The following is a 20843-nucleotide window of genomic DNA, read 5'->3' on the forward strand; positions in this document are numbered from 1 at the left end:
TTGAAATATAATACGGTGCTAAGGAGCTTTCAGCCAGTCAGAGTGTAATTTCCCACCATAACATGTTGAGTTTCCACTGTGCTTTATTCTTGATATTGCTATGGTTGATGTCACTTGCTTGAGAAATTATACCTTCAACTGCAAAATGAACCAAGCATCCCAATTAGTTATGTACAGTAGCTCAGATACTTAACAGACTTCCCTTCAAAACATAAACAAGTCTACATATGGTGCAATGATTTGCAAGCCAATTGGCTAAAGCAAAATGTCTTCTGATTTATAAATATGTTTTTGCTAACTTCTGTATTAAATTATTATTTATTATTATAATCCAGGGCAACTTACAATTGTTACACGGTATCACATTATTATTATTTTTTTTTTTTTACATACAATTACCCATTTATACAGTTGGGTTTTTACTGGAGCAATCTAGGTGAAGTGTCTTGCTCAAGGGTACAGCAGCAGTGTCCCACCCCTGGGATTGAACCCACAACCCTCCAGTTAAGAGTCCAGAGCCCTAACCACTACTCCACACTGCTGCCCTATTGTGTAAATTGTGTTTAATTTGTTCTGCATAGTAAGGCAACTTGTGCTCATAAGGGATTATTTTACAGTTTGATTATATGACATGTCGGATCTAATCATTTTAATATACAGTGGTTTAGAGAACTATTTACCCCCCTGCACATTTTGTTAGCACCTGAGCGTACTCCACGATGCTTTCAAAGTAGACTTTACATGTAGAATCCACACAAACTACTACACATTGATAAAGTTAAAAAAAAATGCATATAGAATATAAATAAGTAAGATTTACAGAATTTACAGAGAAAAACAGATTCATCTCAGTTGCAGAAGTATTCAACCCCTTTGCTACTGCAGCCCTAAATCAGCTCCGGTGCAAATTATTTGTTTGAAAGGTCACAAAATCAGTGAAATGGTTTCAGCCTGTGTGTACTCAAAGTGGTTTAACTTCTAGATAATTTCCTTCAGGTATATAAAGACTTTCAAGCTGCAACTCACAATGTGCAAAGCTAGTAGAGACATATCCAAAAAGACTCATAGCAGTAATTGCTGCAAAAAGTGCTTGACTTAAGGGGCTGAATACTTATGCAACCAGCACATTTCATTTTGTACATTTGCTTTGCAAGTTTTGCTGACATTTAACCTCCTCCTTTTATAACAGTGTTCAGTTTAACCACTACAGCTTTGAATAAAAAAAGTTTGTTTGAAAAACTGTGCATACATTATTTGTAATTAAACAAAATGTGACATTGTTGGTAGGGGGTGAATACTTCTGCAAACCACTGTATGTATGTCTGTATGTATGTATGTAAGTATGTGTATGTGCGTGTATGTGTATATATATATATATATATATATATATATATATATATATATATATATATATATATATATATATATATATAAGAATGTGTCCCATCTGATATGGGATATGTCTGATCAGGTTTTACAAATATTGGACCATACTCAGATTGTTTCAGGGTGTGCAATCAATTATTGTGCATTTAGTGCGTGCTGATGGAGAGTGTCTGATACCTGATAAGTTTATTTGATTGATTTAGACAAATCTGGACAGACAATACAATCCTTAGCACAAATCTCTGTTTCACTGCATTTCATTTGAACAGAGTAACCGGGTCACACTGAAAATGGATGTGTCGCATACAGAACATTCCCATGTGATCGGCAAAGGGGGCAACAATATCAAAAAAGTGATGGAGGAAACTGGGTGCCATATACATTTCCCAGACTCCAACAGGAATAACCAGGCAGAGAAAAGCAACCAAGTAAGTGTTTATTTATTTTACTCATTGAATATATATATATATATATATATATATATATATATATATATATATATATATATATATATATATATATATATATAGCAAGTGATATATACAGTACAGTGTCAACGTTTTTATCATACTGCCATGGCAGGGGATGTACATAGTTAACATACTTATATAAATACCTATCCTGTTGAAATGTCTTAGATATGTATCTTCCAGGTGGCTAACCTAGTGAAAGCACTGCTGATCTTGGCTGGGGACCCACAGGGAGTGCACACTGGTATTTGCACCCTGCAGTATTAGGGATGTAAATTGGTATGGTTTGCCTCGTTGCACTTAACAATCACTACTGGTCAGGCACCCAACAAGTCCAGGCAGTGACTTGTCTGGCATCCATTGTTTAGGATCGCTAGGTGAAAAGAGATGATATGCTTGAAAGTGGGAATGAAAGTCCACCAATGATCTTCTTTGATTGTCATCGGTAAGTGGTTTGTAATGGTGAGGCGGAATTTGAATTGTGCGTTTCACATATTTTGTTTAAGTGTGTCGTGGTGAACACTAGTGTAACTTATTTTTGACTTTATTTTTCACAAACATCCTTTTTTTGTTTTTAAAAGAATATAAAGATATGTATTTTTATTTTAAAGCAAGTCATTTTATAAAAAATTGGAAAATGCAAATTGGGGATTTTAACATTTTTCCACCACAAAATGTCTGCTGAGATTTGTATATTTTAAAACAGAAAATTATAAGAAAATAAATAAAAACGGGAATCTAGGTATTGTTGACACAGGTAATGGTTTGACTTGATTTAAAGTGAATGGAGCTTTAAGCTTAAGACCAACGGCCTGGTGGCATTCAATTTCAGAAGCCTGCTGTGTCAGAGGTGCAGTTAATGTAACTTTTTGAAGGAGTGTCACTGTAACCACAAACAGCTGGGTATCACTCAGTGCTACTTAGGAAAAAAGAATTGCATCTTAAGTCATGGGAGGGTGAAACAAGCACACTATTCTATCCTGCTCTCTGAAGCCTGAGAGTTGACTTTATGAAGTGATGAAAGATAACAGTGATACGAAGCTGCCAGAATGCCAATGCTGGCACTTATTCACTTGTCTATCAATACAGGCTTATTCTGATGTTAAGGAGGTTGTTGTTGTTCAATGAAAAAAATAGAAATGCAATTTTGGTACCATTTAGTCCCATTTAAATTTTTATTTGTCTTGAAAATCTAATGAAGAACTCAAATGGTTATGGTACAGCTGAAACTTATCAAATACAATTTTTCTTCTTTTAGATAAAAAAAAATATATATATAAATATATATTGATAACCTGAAGCGCCAAAACAAAGGAGTTGGAATAATTGAGGGTTTGCTATAATGTGTGTGTACAGTGTGGTACACAGTGGTCTTCTCAAGTAGAAACTCTTACACCATCTTTCATGCAAGGAGCTTGTTTTTTAAAGTATGTTTAACAATAAAAAGTATAGGTTTTTAAAAGAAAATAAGCTCATCAATTTGATGGTGTATCTACTGTAATGTACTAAAATTAATACTATTTTTAAACACTGGATTGCTTCTCCCCTCCCCAGGTATCAATTGCAGGACAGCCCATTGGTGTGGAGGCAGCCAGAGCCAGAATCAGGGTAAATATACTTTTACTGGACATTTAACAATGTGTGTTTTCAGTCAGTGCTTACTACCTTAACACTGTTCTCCTTGCTTAAATCCTACGTCTCCATGGTAACGATAACACTGCTCAGCCCTGGTGTAATTGATGCAGGCGTCAAAGCTGGCAGTAAGTCTTGTCAGATCAGCAGCAGGCTCTGTGTTCCTGATTCCCAATGCAGAGCCACCTGCTGCTGGCTTGACAGTTCCACAGGCAGAGCCAGACCTCTCGCTGGTTCACAATTTGATGCATCTTAGAAACTGTTTTTATGATCCATCACTGACTGCCCAGCATTATTAATAGATAAAAATGTGATTGTGCTATTTTAAAACAATCCATATACATCTTAGGTAAAAGTAAAAAAGACAAATGTTTTTGGCAAAATCTGTCATCAGTGTTGTGATTATGTAGTGTGGTGTTTTCCCCCTCCCTGTGAGAGAAAGTAATGAAAAATAAATAATAAATTAAATTATAGTGATGGTATAGCAGTGGTGGTTTTGAATATTTCATATTTTGTAGTAAGGACAGGATAGATGGGGGTACAAATTGATCCACAGAAGGGGAAATGACGATGTAGGGTAGAAGTGTATGTAAAGGGCACCAATGTTGTGGGTTGAAGTACAAAAATGTTTGCATGTTCCAGTGTTTTAATGTATGGTTTGATGGCTATTGTATTGTTTTGCATTACTAAGGGGATGGTGGACTGTTTCTTTGCTGTTGTAAAACTGAATGTATCGGGTAGCAGCATCCTAAGCTTCAATCCCTGTGAAAACAGTCTCTTACTTCTTAACAGATGGTGATAAATTAGACAAGCCAAACTTTTTACATTGAAAACCTTAACTAGTTTGAATTCCAACATATGGTGCTGATTGATCACTAGAAGGGTTTAAACAATGTAAGACCTGTGGTTTTTGTTTTCTGTGGGTATAGCTGTTCCACTTGTGTGATTTGGTAGTGTCCAGACTCTCTCCTTATGTTTCACCATCATCAACATTCCTAACACACGCTTCCTCTCTGAGGAACCAAGAAAAACAAGTTAAAGTGCAGAATGGTTCTGTACATGTGCAAATCCAGCAGAATGCAATTTAATCAAAGATTTGAACAAAAAAAAGTAATCTGTTTGATTGTTTACAGAACAATTTTGAAAGTATGCTCAAAAAATCTGCTTTCTGCTCCAGAGTACATAAAACTGCTGAAAGACTGTCTCATATTAAAAAGAAAAGAAACCTTGCCCTTACATCTGGCCTACACTGTTCATACTTAACAGCACATAACATCTTGAGGCAGTTTGTCACTCTAGTGTTTTTGCACTGGAGAGTTATTGCTGCACATTCCAAGAAATTAAAATCCTGACTGTTTATTCCACGTCGTCCCCTTTCAACTTCTGTGAGGTTCTTAGAGCACCTTACACTGACACCTGCTGGGGAAATAGGTGGTGCAGTAATTGTTGTAAACACACCTTATCTTCGAGTCAGTCCTTGTATTCAGGCTTAGTACTTTCTGATGCCAGAAGTCAGCACACACTCCTGTAATTTATTGAGACCTTCTATTTGGAGTGATACAATTTATTTGTTTATTTTTTTAAATTTGGACTCGCCAATTATTTTTCTTATTTTCTCCCCAATTTGGTAAGCCCAATTATTGTTTATTTCAACCCAGCTCAACGCTGCCACCCCCGCGCTGACTCGGAAGGGAAACATTTGCCCCCCACCCCCAGGCGGCGCTCGGCCAATTGTGTGCCAGCCCCTGGGAACTCCCGTCCACTGTCGGCAGTGGAATAGCCTGGACCCAAACCGGCGTGCTCCAGGCTATAGGGGGCATCCTGCATTCTACGTGGAGTGCCTTTACGAGAAGTGCCACTCTGGAGCCCCTGATACCGTTTTTAATTATATATTTAACTTGATATTTAATTGAACAGTAAAGCCTCACTTGAACTCGACCTTGGTATAAAGACCACATCATAATCATTGTCACTTGTTTTACAGTCCTGATTGACTCCCATTGACAGCAGGGTAACCCTCAATATTATGTTCACCATCTGCAGTCCCAAACTTTATTAATTACTTGACTCTCTAATCAGATGAACATGCCGTAAACTTTTATGGCAAACTTTTGTTATTAGCAAAGATTTACAGGGGTTTTTGTAATTGATATAAATTGAAAGGCACTTTCAAAGTAGGCAAGCTAAAGAGCTAGACATTCATTGTCTGGTTAAATAAACTGTACTGGTACATAAACTATGAAAACAGTGATTTTTTTTTTTTTTTTTTTTTTTTTTTAATGATAGCTCAGACGTTCAAAAAACAAATGTGGAATGGTAATCCAAAACTAAACTTGAGCTGTGTATATTAGTGGTTAGTCTGGGAATGTTAATTTTTTTTCTATTATCTATTGCTTTGACATTTCACACTTTAATAACTAAAACAAGTACTTAATAAACAGTTGCTATGGTGCATAAACCCAGCTGTTTAACTCAAACCTGAGGAACCCACTACTGCTTCAAATGTAGAATTAAGAGAAGCATTTCATGACACCACGGTTACTCATTTTCCCATTTAACTTTATTGCAAGCCAGTCTTTACCACATTAAAATGAATGTGGCATTTGGGACATACAGTGCCGTGAAGAATTATTTGCCCCCTGTCTGATTTTCTGCATTTTTGCACATTTTTCACATTGTATTTGGTCAGATTTGTGGGTTGTAGTAGTATATAGAATCTGAGAGAAAAAATGACACCAAAGTTTGGTGCTTCTTTCATTTGTTTGGTGTGCAAGGTAATCAAACATGCAATCTTCAGGTGTGAAAAAGTTATTGCCCCCCCTAGTTAACTCGGCCCAATTAAAGGGATAATTAGGGTCAGCTGTTTGAGTACTTTGGTTAACAACCAGGCCATCAGAGTGAAGTTGTCAGCACACAGGTTCTAGAGGCAGATCATACCACGCACAAAAGAAATTCCTGAAGACCTCCGGAAAAAGGTTGTTGATGCCTATCAGTCTGGAAAGGGTTACAAAGCCATTTCTAAGGCTCTGGGGCTCCACCGAACCACAGTCAGAGCCATATTGTCCAAATGGAGAAAGTTTGGGACAGTATCTTCCCAGGAGTGGCCGTCCTTCCAAAATCTCTCCAAGAGCAAGGTGTATAATCGTTCAGGAAGTCACAAAGAACCCTAGAACAACATCCAGGGATCTGCAGGCCTCTCTCGCCTCTGCTAAGGTCAGTGTTCATGACTCCACCATCAGAAAGACACTGGGCAAAAATGGGATTCATGGCACAGTAGCAAGGCGGAAACCATTGCTCACTCCTGTAGAATTCTGCTCTGTATCAGAGAATTCTACAGGAGAATGTCAGGCCGTCCGTCCATGAGCTGAAGCTGAAGCGCAGCTGGGTCATGCAGCAAGACAATGATCCGAAACACACAAGCAAGTCTGCATCAGAATGGTTGAAGAACAAGAAATTTAAGGTTTTGGAATGGCCCAGTCAAAGTCCAGACCTAAACCCCATTGAGATGATATGGCAGGACCTGAAACAAGCATTTGATGCTCGAAAACCCACAAACGTCACTGAGTTGAAGCAGTTCTGCATGGAGGAGTGGGCCAGAATTCCTCCACGACGCTGTGAGAGACTAATCAATAACTACAGGAAGCATTTGGTTGCAGTTATTGCTGCTAAAGGTGGCGTAACCAGTTATTGAGTCTAAGGGGGCGATTACTTTTTCACACGGGGGCATTGGGTGTTGCATAACTTTCTTTAATAAATAAATGAAATATGGATCAAATTTTGTGTTATTTGTTCACTCAGGGTCCCTTTTATCTAATATTAGGTTTTGGTTGAAGATCTGATAACATTCAGTGTCAAAAATGCAGAAAATCAGACAGGGGGCAAATACTTTTTCACGGCACTGTATGGGACTGATCATAGTTACATTTTTCTGGTTACTGTTATTTGTGCCACTTATTTTTTTTTTTTCCCCCTTTGAGGCCTGTGTCACCTGATAACAATCTTTCTTCTACTGAATAGAACATTAGACTGATCAAACTTTTACATAATTTAGAACAGAAGTCCTTCTGAACACTTATTCTTTGACTGTGTGCCCCATATTCTAAATATTTGCAGGAACTTCTTCCCTTGGTACTGATGTTTGAACTGCCTGCGATTATCCAGCCCAACCCGGACCCCAACTCCCCAGCAGTCCAGCACATATCCCAGACCTATAACATTTCAGTGTCCTTCAAGCAGCGTTCCAGAATGTATGGTGCTACTGGCATTGTCAGGGGGTCCCAGAACAACACCACCGCTGTCAAGGTACTGACTTCATATTTGGAGGATTTTAATGTGAGTTAATGAGAACATGATCTTATACCGGGATTAGCTATATGTGGAATAATTTAGTAGAAGCAGCTGGTTAGCAAGGGAATGTGTATAATCACTTTAGTAAGGTAATCAAGATGTGCTGTGTTTGAACTAAACCGTGGCGCCTAAGTTGCGACTAATTCACCGTGATGCATGTTTCATCTGGGGCTGTAGTATAACTGCAAGGTGGGAGTATATTTACATACAAACAAAAATCGCTATATCAGAACATCTCTCATTGCTAAAACTTTTTGAATTTTTAATTTAAGTCATACAGTTAGCAGTGACTATATTCCATTAAAATTACTGCAAAACACATATACACACACTTTTTTTAATCTCCAAGTTCTCACCAATGGTAATATAAGAAGCCTGGGGTGTGGAGGGATGTAGCTGTGTTACAAGAGAAGTTTAATGTGGATAATGAAGCAGAAAAATGTAGGATTATACATCATTGGGTTCAAATATTTTTAATTAAGTGATATACTGGACAATATATGCTTCAATGCATGTAATATTGATAAACGCACAACTTTAATAAATAAAATACTGTAAACGTACGAATTGCAGTGTCCTGAAATTATATTGTGTGAGGTGGAAATCAGTTGAATGACTGATAGACAAGAGTCTAAAATGGGAACTTTTCCAACAAGCGATGGCCAACAGTTAACTGTTTACTAAGTTGTTGCACCTTTAATTGGGACTACTGCAGGGGATCTTTCCAAAAATGAACTTGTGCATAGCCACATTCTTCCTTTATCCTCGTGCATTGAATCCTCGTGCATCGAATCCTTCATACGCCTGCTTGTGCAATTTTGCTAATCTGTTGCATCCTTTTTTTAATGTGAGCGCTATCTTCAAACAGCTTCAGTCTTCACTATGTTATTTAGCATCATGAGATGTGATGAATATTAAAAGATGATACTGTTTATAGATTTCTGCAAATATGCTGTATGGTAGTTTGTGGCAGGATGGCTTGCAGTGGTGAGGTGTGGTGACGTCACAGACCAGAAACACAGACATACAGCAGCTGCGGGTTAAAACCGAGACTTGAAAGCGCTCGGTTTCTTTATTAAATAATAATGAAAATAAAAAAGTTGAACAAAACACACACAAAACAAACAGGCACAAGGGCCAAACAAAACAGTAAACAAACACAAACACAAACGAAACGGACAAACAAGTATCATGCTGAATGAATAGCAATTGTTATTTTTAGCTTCTGTCTCCTCTCTATCTCCCCATACCTCCTCTCTGTACACCCAGCCCCGACTGAGTGACAATGTGCGTCTTTTATGCAGTTGTGCCAAGACTCGATTGCTAATCAATCATTCAATTAGAATCTCGGTACAACTGCACATGGATTAATTACGTGTCCTACCCTGTGCTCACATAGTATTACATTTTAATCAGCACGTGAAGTGATATGCAACCCTCGTGGCTAAATACAAATAAACATTTTATCACATGTGCTACACAGACCCATTTATATCCCGTGTACCAATGACTATACACCAACATTTAACACACTACATGCAACAAACAAACAAATAAACAAACAATACACACAAGGCGGGGTCACACTGCCACATAGTTCCATTAAAGGTGAAACGGCTTCTCTAGCTATATTTCATTTTTTACATCCCTTTTCCTTTGATTGATGTTAATTGGTGTGTCTCAGTAATATTATCAGGAGCTTGTTTACATCTTGTTGACCGCATGTTTGACTCCCATTATGCCGCGACATTTCAGTTTGATGATAACCGGAGGGTGACATCTACAAAGGTATTTTTTTTTTTTTTTTTTGGTTTATATACTAAAACTGCATCTTACTGTTTTGTGTGTAATTTAGAGAGGGACTGCTTTGCTGTTGGATCACCTGGCTGGCAGCTTGGCAAATGCCATCTCTGTGAGCACTCAGCTCGATATAGCACCGCAACACCATCTCTTCATGATGGGCCGCAATGGCAGCAATATCAAACACATCATGCAGAGAACAGGGGCCCAGATCCACTTCCCCGACCCCAACAACCCACAGAAGAAATCCACCGTCTACCTCCAGGGCACCATCGACTCAGTCTGCTTGGCCAGGCAGTATCTCATGGTAAGGATAAACAAGTTGATATTCCTTTCAAACCCAGAACTGAGCGCAGTAATCCAGGCTTGCTGCATTTTAAAAATGTTACAAGCCCAACGAATGGAAACCTGTAAATCTGTACTGTATAAACACAAAGTCTCCTGCAGGAATTAAAAAACAACTATTAATCTGATATAGTTTTTTTTTTTTATTTGCTTTTATGAAAACTGTGAACAGTAGACATCTCAGACTTTAACTTTTATGTGCTGCATACCTTGATATGTGCATTTATTTTATCATGAATCATTAATTTGTTGTTTTGTGTTCTGAAATTATTATCAGGTAATATAAATGTATTGTTGAAAGCAAAAATACTAAATAGTAGGAATACTAGAAGAAACTAGTAATTATTTGGAAAACATTTCAGATTCTTTATTAATATCTTAAACTTCTTGTCAACATTTGAAGCAGCAGTTGCTGTTTAAGTCAACTAAAATCTCTCTGCAATTTTATCTTGGCAAAATTTCTTTTTAAACATGTAACAAGTGAAGCAATATTGTAAACATCCTTTCATAATACATAGTTGAGTTCATTCCAACATACATTTTCCATTTGTGCCTTGAACTTGTTATTAAGCCTTTTGAATAAATGTTTTTTTGTACGCATGGTTTGTTTAATACATTATTCCTTAAAGGATTATGGTATTGCTAAACCCTGTGTTGATTGATAAATGGGTTTTTTTGTTTGTTTTATTTATTTATTAATTTTGGCAAATATGAATTTTTACTACTTTATCTACACAAAAATTGTGTTGGGTATCAGGTCTAAATACTGTTCTAAAATGTTCAAAGTAATTGTATTCTGTTCATTGCTACAAGGGATCTGAGAATGAGTTTGGCACAGGTGCTTTATCAGTACCTGCAGTTAAATGGCATTTGAAAGGAAACTCTGAAATGCTGTCTAGTCATAATGCAAATGCATTCTTGTGGGTCTTTATTTTTGGCAGCTGCTACAGTATTGGCTTTTCAAATATGACTGAATAGTGCATACAATAGAAAAGCTTTTTAGAAACCTTTAGTGTGTAAAAAGTGTTTTTACTTTCTTGTTTTTATCTAGGAATGGATATCTTTGTGAGGAGATGAGCCTGTGCCTTTTTATATGATGCAATTTAGGTTTGAAAAAACATTTAGAATAAGCGAGCAAAGGCGTACTAAAATCATATTTCAAACATATTAGTCAACCCCATGGGTAAAGAATAATTAAAATTATCTAGAGAAAAAGCATGAATTATTCCACTGTTCCACTGTTGCCCTTTTTTTATATACAGATTTTTATTTTAAATCTTCATCCAGTATATTCTGATGACACCATCTTCTGCTGCTATTACACTAAAAGTAGCTACAGCAGCATTTTGTGAAATATAGGAATGTGTTCTTGTTTCAGGGTTGCCTTCCTCTTGTATTGATGTTTGATATCAAAGAAGACATTGAAGTGGAACCACCCTGTATTACCCAGCTGATGGAGCAGTTAGATGTCTTCATCAGCATCAAACCAAAGCCCAAGCAGCCAAGCAAGGTATACCACAATGTAAATATATAAACATATAGAATGCACAGGCACCTGGTCCCTGAGTGGCTCATTTGATACCCACTGTGTGGTATGCAGAGTGAATGATATGTTAGAGGAGGTTCACGCGGCTCCTGGGTGTATTGCGATTGGCTTAGCAGTGGGATCGGAGGGCACCCACTGACCTCTCCTGAGCTGTTGTGGGAAGTTGCTGTGGTAAAGGACCATACTTGTTCCCTCACCACATAAAAATCTTATGCGCACTAGGACTGAAGATGCCAGCCATATCGTCATCTTCACTAGTTTCTGCTGTTGCTGCCTGACATCTTTTGTGGGTCAAGTCAAGAGACATTTAAATCTCAATATACTGTAATCTACAAAAAAATTTAAATAATGAATAAAGGCTTGTGAATCCTCTGTATGTTTGTTTAGATTGGACTTACTAGCCTAAAGCTATGTGTGTGGGCTACTTTGTTGGGCTGTCCGAAGCTCTAATTTGAACTGGGCTTCACTTTTACTCCTCGAGTTTGAATACTAATGACTTAAGAGAACTGGGCACATCTCCAACACATTCTCAGACGAGGATGTATTCTTTAAAATTATTAATCCCCTTTAGCATCTTCTGTTTTTCTTCTTTGTTTGTTCTTTTTTTATTCCTAGTTTATTTGTATGTAATGGAATGCAGATTTCCCTTCAGGTTGATGAACCTGTATTTTTTCATTTTTCCAACCTTAGTAGATTTGACATGTCTTCAATAACAAGGATTTGCTGTGTACGGTAATGTGTATACTGCATGCCCTGAAGGAATTCACACCCCTAATAAATGATGTGTCAAAGATGATACCTGACCTCGGACTAAACAATTTTCAATTTACACTTAAAGGTCATGTGCTCAATAAAAATCCCTTTTTTTAAATATATGTGATGCTTGTGTTGAAACAAAACTTGAATTTGACATGACATAACATAATGCATCATAATTTGCTCCCAGGGTGTCAGCCAGTTTTTACTGGGCTGGGTGTGACTTCAGTCATGGATTGATAGCAACATTGTTTTGGTAAACCTCTGCTGTAGAAATATCACTTTGCATAAGTTCACAGAAGATTCAAATAATTAATAAAATAATAAAAATAATAGTTTTATCCTCCTGGCCAGTCAAAAGGGATTTTTCCAATCAGTGATACCAGATTTTGGTATTTTTTTTCTTCTTTTCAGACTTGTTCTTTTTTTTATAATTTACTTGCACTCTTTGTATGACTTGCTTTGCTTGTTGGCCTGACACAGCAAAGAGAAAGGTCCTTTACATATTTCTCCAGTCCAGTATAATTAATATTAAAAATGATCTTCATGTTCTTATTTTATATGGATGATGATGATGATGATGATGATGATGATGATGATGATGATGATGATGATGATGGTCTATATTTTATAATGTGGTTAATAAATACCTCAGATCTGTTGTGTCTTTCAGTCTGTGATAGTAAAGAGTGTGGAAAGGAATGCCTTAAACATGTATGAAGCAAGGAAGTGCCTCCTGGGCCTAGAAAGCAGTGGGGTAACAATACAAACAAGCAACTCCTCCACTGTCATCTGCCCTGTGGGCCTGGATATCCTGGCTTCAGCCGGACTCGGTCTCACCAGCCTAGGTAGGAAACTCTGTTCCTTTGTAAAAGCCAAGTACAATGGCATAAAGATTCAAAAACCTCAGAATATTAGCCACAATATAGTATTTAATGTATTACAATGAATATAATGCATCTGTACAGTATATGGTCTCTTTTGACATGTTGGTTGTTTTTTTTGTTTGTTTGTTTTTAACATATATCCTAGGCCTTTTGGGCCCCACGTCATCATCGTTAAACAGCTCTACTGCTGCCAGCTCGCTCCTGAATGCTCTCAACAGTTCAGTCAGTCCCCTGCAGAACTCCAGCTCAGGCACACCCAGCCCCACGCTTTGGGCAACCTCGCTTACTAGCCCGACAAGCGCCCCAGGTAAATCACAAAGCAGCTTGTATTAGTGGTGTCAGCAGTTTAAACATTTTAAATAGTAGGCAAGTGTAAAGACATTTTGAATTTTGCTTAAACCATTTTCAAAAATATGTATGTCAAATATATTGTAGGTGTTCGCCTTTTGTGTTTTTTAAAGCAGTGTGTTAGGCACATGTAGTAGTTTTGTAACAAATGTTTATTCTTTTTCCATAAACACATAAATGCTGTACAAGTTAAATAATTGAAAAGGGAATACTTTTAACAAGTTTATTATTAAAGTATTATCGTTTACAAAATTAAGCCGAGTGCAATACTCCCATCTTGTACTGGATGTTTTATTGGTGGGATTGTCGATGTAGAGTAGCCTCAGGTAGGTATGAAGGTTGCACAATTTACTGTGATGTGACTCAAATTGTGTAATTTCTGTCATGGCAGGGGATATGTAATTTACGGATATCCTTGCTGGTATTGTGAACCAGTTTTATTTCTACATTTTATATTTGTATTTTAGGCTTCTCCTCACCCCTCATGATGCACCCAGCAACACAGGCCACCTTGACCAGTATTTTCCTGTCAGGAGTCCAGGGTTACACACAGAACACCCCCTCTCCTCCACCCGGACTGGCCCCAATCGACAGCCAGGTCAACGGCTTATCAGAAACCAGCAAGAGTCTGTCATCTCTCAATGGACATGTCAAGGTAACTGTCTCCTACTAAAAATGTGATTATGCTCTGGTTGTGTTGTGTTACTATAGCTTTCAGTAATAGAAACCGCAATATAGAGTCTTTTTTTATTGCAGCATTCCAATTCAGTATACAGAAGGTTGTCCGGGCCTTGTCTAGCTGATAAAGTCCTTGGTGGGAATCACACAGACTCTTCAAATGAGAGCAGTGGCCACAGTCCCACAGAGCAACTAACTAGCAAATCCAGCCCTGACGAAGGTAAAATACCAGCTCTGGTTTTAATATGGAAAAAGATTAATAAAATATACTACATCTTTTAAAGTGAATATTGCTAAATACTGTGTTTGCAAAGCCTTTAGCTCCTGAAGGCCTAGGTAGCTTCACATCTGGCTTTGGGCAAATGTGAAACACAACCTGGTTCCCCTGAGCAATATTTGGGTCAGAATTTGCACCTCAACAAGTTACCTATGAACCCTGGTTGTAACACAAGTGTTTCCATGTTCTGTTGCTTAGATTGGGGGAGACCAGGAAATTGCAGTTATTCTTGGTCCTATTCAAAAAGTGAGTAGCATTGACAGCTCATGAGCACCCTAAGTTGAAGGCTAAAAAAGATATGTGTTTTGTATGTGTTGTAACCCCCCCCCCAACCTTAATTAAAGACAGAACTTTATTTCAATAACAGCTAGTTGCATGTTCATTACAAAGGGTTGGCATTGTGTTTTGTTTGCTATGTGCTTACTATAGAAATCTCCACTGAAATTCAGGCAAGGAACTATAAGGGTTTGGAGCCATTTGAGGCCAACACTCCTTGGAGCTCAACTCTGGTTGAAGGCAAAGAATATGGAAAATGTCCAAATGGGGTTGAGCTCTAGTTTAGTGGATCGTGGATGCAAGGTAAGAGTGGCCTGAACTACTTTACCCTGCTAATAGGAAACTTAAGTGGCTGCTTATTTTTCAGGTTCGAATGATGCCTTTGTAGAAGTAGGCATGCCAAGAAGTCCATCGCACTCTGCAAACAGTAATGAGCTGAAACAGATGCTGGGTTCTTCAAAATCATCGACTGGCAAGAGACAAGCAGTGGAGCTTCTACAAGGCACCAAGAATTCACACCTGCAGTATGTATTGGCAGTCCTATTATTATATACTGTTGAAAACACTGTTTATAAAATGAGCCAGGCTGATATGTCTTTAGAGTGTGTATTAAGGAAGTCTAATTAGTCAATGTATTTGATAACAGAGCTGGAAAACAACCAAAGAAACAAAGCATGGCATTGGTGTGGTTAGCTGGTGCCTTTCACTTATTGAGGTCTGTGTTCAATCTGTTCCTGTCACAAGTGAAATGAGTTTCAAAGGTCTCAATCCAGTGGACAGTGGTCAGGATTAAGGTCGCAGAGCTACAGTGAGAATCATTGCCAGTTTCAAGGTTACCATTCAGTCTGGTTCTGGCGTGCATTCCTGTGGATTATAATCTGTGTAGAGGTCACTAGCCACTCTACAAAGAGCGTTCAAATACAATAACTGAACTAGATCACTCTTAATTAGGCTGGATTGCAACTCAGTTCCTCGGCCAAAGCGCCTTTGCCGTTCAGCTGTTTATTGATTTGAAAATAACCGTACAGGTCAACTCGGAGCACAATTGTTAATTTCTAAAATGATTCTATTGTCAAAGACAAATGTAAACTTGGTTAAAGGCTCTAACCAAGAATGGGAACTAAATGTTAAATCTCAACTGCGCTAACTTGAGGCTCAAAAAAAGATTTGATCTATGAAGGTTAGGTATGTTGAGCAGGGGTTAATCTCCTAAACTCGCTTTTATCCTCTGGCGGCCTTGTGCCCAATGAACAAAACCAAAACTGAGTGGCAGAGATTGTCTGGCCTACTATTCTGTTGTTATTGTCTAATACCTGAAATGTTGTTTCAGCACATCGGACCACTTGCTTTCGGATTCGGATTCCAGTGCTTCGGAAAGCCCATTGGCTGATAAGAAGGCTCCAGGGAGCGAGAGAGCTGCAGAGAGGGCAGCCCAGCAGAATTCTGAGAGAATTCGCCTGGCGCCGCCCTCTTTTGCCAACATGCAGGTACTCACTGTAAGCGAAAACCAATCCTTATTTTACTTTTAACATTGCCTCCTTTTCAGAGGACAGAGCTCTAAGCTTGGGTCATAGGGATTTGCTAGAAACCGTGAAAATTAAGTGCGTCTTTTGTAACGCAACATGTTTCAATATATACCCCCACACACACATTGCAACACACGAAAATGTAATTAAATAGTGCATAACCTTGTTGTTGGTTATTACGTCTCATCTAACTAAAAAACACGCAAGATAGGTAACAGTGCTAAAAAACTAATTCCATTCTTCAACAAACATTTTGACAGTCTCCCTTACTTCCATCCCGCTCCCTATCTCTTTCTCGGGACAGTTTTTCACAGTGTGACCTTCAGTCCCACATCTGAAACACCTTTGAGTCAGAAGTTACATTAATGACAATCACTGCCATCCACATTAAACTTAAGCATAATGTTAAGATCTTCATCGATGTTTTTTAAAATCATAAAAAAACTGCCTTCTGAATGAAATGACATGTTTCAGATGTGGCGACTTGCAGCCTAAAGGGATTCCCTTCAACCCGGACATGAGCTGCCCATATCGAGCCAGCTCCCTCTCTATCACCTCATTTTTCAGGAAAGGGGGAACATTAGAGAGGGTGATTTTCCTAGCGGGGACAGCTAAAGGAATTACTGGGAGAAAAGTGTTATTCACAACAATCCCCTTTTCTACAACCATAGATACTAGCTCAACTGTACCTAAAAAAAACTACAAAATCGACCCGCTCATGCGAGAAGCTGATTTTACGTTGTCACAGCCGACTACCTCCCCAATAGCGAGCACACATTCCTCCAAAGGGATAAACCCCCCGGCGGAAACTTTAACTCCATCATGACGGGTTAACCTTTCAAATGAAAAGTTTGGAGGTGGCCTCCCTCCTGTGCCGGCCATCCTGCCCGCTGTCGCTGACAGAGCATCAGCTCAGCACAGTAGAACTGTTCAACAGGACACTTTAAACAATAAATGCAAAACAGTATAAAGACAAAAAAAGAGGAAAAGACCGACAAACCTGCCAGGAGCACTAACGCACACATATATGCGCACATATATATATTAACAAAATGAACAAAATTTGAGTAACAGCTCCTTTGTACAGTGCTCCCAAGTGTTTCAAAGTCTTGTGTTGGTTTAACCTAAATTGCTACATATGATAAAGGTGTGAAATTGGATGGAAAAAGATGAGTCTGCTGCTTTCAATAAACACAATATAAAAGTGGAGCAGTATAAATAAATTAGTGAAAGGTTATTCAGAATTTATTTTGAACCTTGAGCTAACGATTATACTTACTACATGTCCGCCCTTCTTTCTGTTATTTTAACCTAATCAGCTGGTGTTGAAACTACTGTAATTTAAATCCGGCCCTCCATTTGGCTGTTGTCACATTATTGAACAGTGCTTAGTTTCTGCCTAGTCAGGCCTATGGACTCTATTAAGCATATCCATTGTCCTCAGAGAAAGCAGCATGCTGCACTGACATTTAGTCAGGGCTTTAATAAAGACATCTGCCTTTTATGGATTCTTTTTTCAGGCATTTGACTACGAACAGAAGAAGCTGTTAGCAACAAAAGGTATGTGGAGATATATTGCACTGCGTGATTTGTCAACATCCCAAAGAGACCTTGTTTTAATTCTTTTTTTTTTTCTGTTGGCAGCATGGTTGGGGTTTGAAAAAACCCAATACAGTAGTTTGTTTCAGCAAGATATTTTAGTTCTACAGGTTCTTTAAGTTACTCTAAGTTCATGGATATGCAGGAAATGAGTATTCATCATACTTTAGATTAATATAACTCTGCATGTAGTAACAGTAGGCCGTGGGGAAGAGGAGGGTATGGTTGGGACCTTTCCATATCATCTCTATGTAGTTGCTGTTTACAGGCTTTGTGGCAAATGATAGAATCGTTTGCAGATATTTCATAGCATCCAGGTCAATCCGCTGTTGAGTTTTTGCTGTGACAGGGCCCCCATGACTCAAGTCTGGTGTTGACCATACCATTATCCATATGGCCAATTGTTGCTACCTGCAAAGTTTCATACATTGAGTGTAAGGCTCCTGTGAGGTCCTAATACTTGCAGGAAGTGAACAAGGAAAGGACACTGAGTACTACCAACAATCTTTTATAGTTGGTTTCACAGACCATGATTATCATCATTAAAGGCTAATGTTCGGCCCTTCCTCTGTGCCATTGGGATCCATGATAATTAAATTTTCCAGCTTGACAGCGCAGCTGAAATAACCACCTCTGTGTTTATTTCATGACAGGAAACCTTGTGTGTCATCCTCTGGTTGATGAGTGTGGTTTGTGTTTTTTAGCAATGCTGAAGAAACCGGTGGTAACAGAAGTGCGAACGCCCACGAACACCTGGAGTGGGCTGGGATTCTCCAAGTCAATGCCGGCAGAAACCATCAAGGAACTCAGAAGAGCTAACCATGTGCCCTACAAACCCACCATGTCAACCACTTATGAGGTGAACTTCCAAAGCTTCATATTTCCCATTTGACAGATATTGTAGAAGTCTGACTGCAAAGAAGCCTTGGATCCAGAACAAATTTATATAAAAGTTAAATAGATTTGTTCCATATTACACTCCTAGGTGGTCAGTACCATAGTATAGGCCTTAAGTGGCTAAACTGTTGCTATGTTTTACAGGGCTGTGCAACAGATAGCTTATGAGCAGTTGGATAGCCCTGATTCAGTAGTTAATGCCCACTGTGGAGAATATTATTGCTCAATTAGAAACATGGCATCAATCTGATTCTCTGCGCTGTCCTGCACGCATATGATAATGTATGAAAGGCTATGTTTAACTGACTGTGTGTATTGGTTCCTCCAGGGTTCTCCCCTGTCTCTCTCACGCTCAGACAGCCGGGAGGGTTTGGGAAGCGGCAGTGATTCTGATAATTGGAGGGAGAGGAATGGGAACGGCACCTTGGCTCACTCCGAATTCCCATCAGCCATTGGCAGCCCTAAAAGAAAACAAAACAAATCAAGTAAGCAATCGGGCCTGCACTGAATTGAAACATGGGCTCTAAACCAGCATTGACAGAGTTCAATAGTGCATATTACATATTACTACACTTACACTGTCAAATCAGTTAACACAAGACAGACTTTAGCTGAACTAGCCAGTGTGAAAAAAATATGTACTGATGCACAATGAAAACTAAACAGTTTTACATCAATAGCTCATTGGGCACATACATAATGTTATTTACATTTTAAATAGTGCTCGGTTTGGTATTTGGCTTGTTAAAATTGCCAAAATGAGTTGATTAAGAATCTGTATAAATAGCCATTCAAAGAGACATGATTTTAATTAACGCAAGAACAGCAAAAGATACAACCATGCCCCGCTTAAGTAATGAAGATCGCCCTATCGGCAAGATTGAAGGTGGTCTGTCTGAGAGAAGTTGCCCGGAGAATTAGATGTTCTGCTTCAACAATTAGAAGACTAGTCCAGAGAAACCAGGAAACCGGCTCTGTGAGGGATAGGCCACGTCCTGGAAGGCAGAGGGTCACCATACCAGTCCAGGACCATAATTCTTTTCAATCTGCAGTGGCTACAGCACGTGAAAATCCATGAAGAAATAACCCACGCATCAGCAGAATGACATGTAGCTCACCGTCTGCATGATAATGATTTGCATGCTCGGAGGCCTTTCAGGGGTAACATATTGACAGCCGAGAGACGAAATCGCCATCTTCTGTGAGCCAGAGAACATCTGAGGTGGCGACGGCGAGGGTGGTGGATTTGTTTTATTCACTGATGAATGTCGTTTTGCCCTAGACATACCTGACGAAAGACAACGTGTGTGGAGACGTTGTGGTGAGCATTATGCTGACTGTTGCGTTGTTCAAGCCAAACGGTGGGGTGGTGGGAGTGTGATGATATGGGGAGGAATCTCCTTTAACACAAGAACACTTTTGGTGCAGATTGAGGGCAACCTTACTGCTCTGAGATACATTGACGAATTCCTTGAGGCAAGTTTTTCCGTTCCTGCAAGCCAAACTGTAACTGTCGATTTTCCAGCAGGACAATGCAAGACCACACAGTGCTAGGATTACAATTGCATGACTTCAAGGAAACAATGTCGAGGTCTTGCCATGGCCAGCTTTTTCTCCTAATCTGAGTCCCATAGAACATCTGTGGGACCAAATCGCCAGTGCCATCCACCGTGACCAGCCAACTTTTGCAAGCTAGCTGCAGCTAAACAGGAAGAGTGGAACATCCCACAGCAGTCTATCCAGAGGCTGATCAGGTCTATGCGTCAACGCTGCCAGGATTGTGTTAATGCTCAGGGAGGTCATACCCGATACTAATGATTTCATTTTGACAGTGTGTCACATTTCATACTGAAAACCTATCATGATTCTTTGATCTGTATTTTTGATCACATTTTCTGTGATTTTTTTTTGTTTGATATCTATTTTATTAAATCCATTAGACCTGAATGTTTGTTTTGTGCATCAGTATATATTACTACCAAGAGACCAATGTAAGCCTGGGGCATTTTTATCTGATGGTGTATTTAAAGCAGATTCCTTGATTTGAATTCCAGATCACTTCTTAAACAAAAC

General features: G+C 38.8%; 1 protein-coding gene across 2 annotated transcripts in view; it reads left to right on the forward strand.

The window, feature by feature from the left end:
• Positions 1-20843, forward strand: part of LOC117416090 (protein bicaudal C homolog 1-B-like) — a 116172-nt gene that overhangs the window by 87874 nt on the left and 7455 nt on the right. Inside the window, exons 5-18 of one of the 2 annotated variants that reach the window (XM_034027135.3) lie at positions 1656-1814; positions 3411-3464; positions 7602-7790; positions 9691-9942; positions 11359-11490; positions 12956-13130; positions 13315-13476; positions 13985-14172; positions 14274-14415; positions 15116-15272; positions 16079-16235; positions 17795-17834; positions 18578-18732; positions 19099-19255. In XM_034027135.3, coding sequence (XP_033883026.1) covers positions 1656-1814; positions 3411-3464; positions 7602-7790; positions 9691-9942; positions 11359-11490; positions 12956-13130; positions 13315-13476; positions 13985-14172; positions 14274-14415; positions 15116-15272; positions 16079-16235; positions 17795-17834; positions 18578-18732; positions 19099-19255 — 2119 coding nt within the window. Of the gene's footprint in view, positions 1-1655; positions 1815-3410; positions 3465-7601; positions 7791-9690; positions 9943-11358; positions 11491-12955; positions 13131-13314; positions 13477-13984; positions 14173-14273; positions 14416-15115; positions 15273-16078; positions 16245-17794; positions 17835-18577; positions 18733-19098; positions 19256-20843 lie in introns of both variants that reach the window. The other variant, XM_059026444.1, reaches the window with a different exon arrangement.

The sequence above is a fragment of the Acipenser ruthenus genome, chromosome 7 (genome assembly GCF_902713425.1).
Source record: "Acipenser ruthenus chromosome 7, fAciRut3.2 maternal haplotype, whole genome shotgun sequence".
Lineage (NCBI taxonomy): Eukaryota > Metazoa > Chordata > Actinopteri > Acipenseriformes > Acipenseridae > Acipenser > Acipenser ruthenus.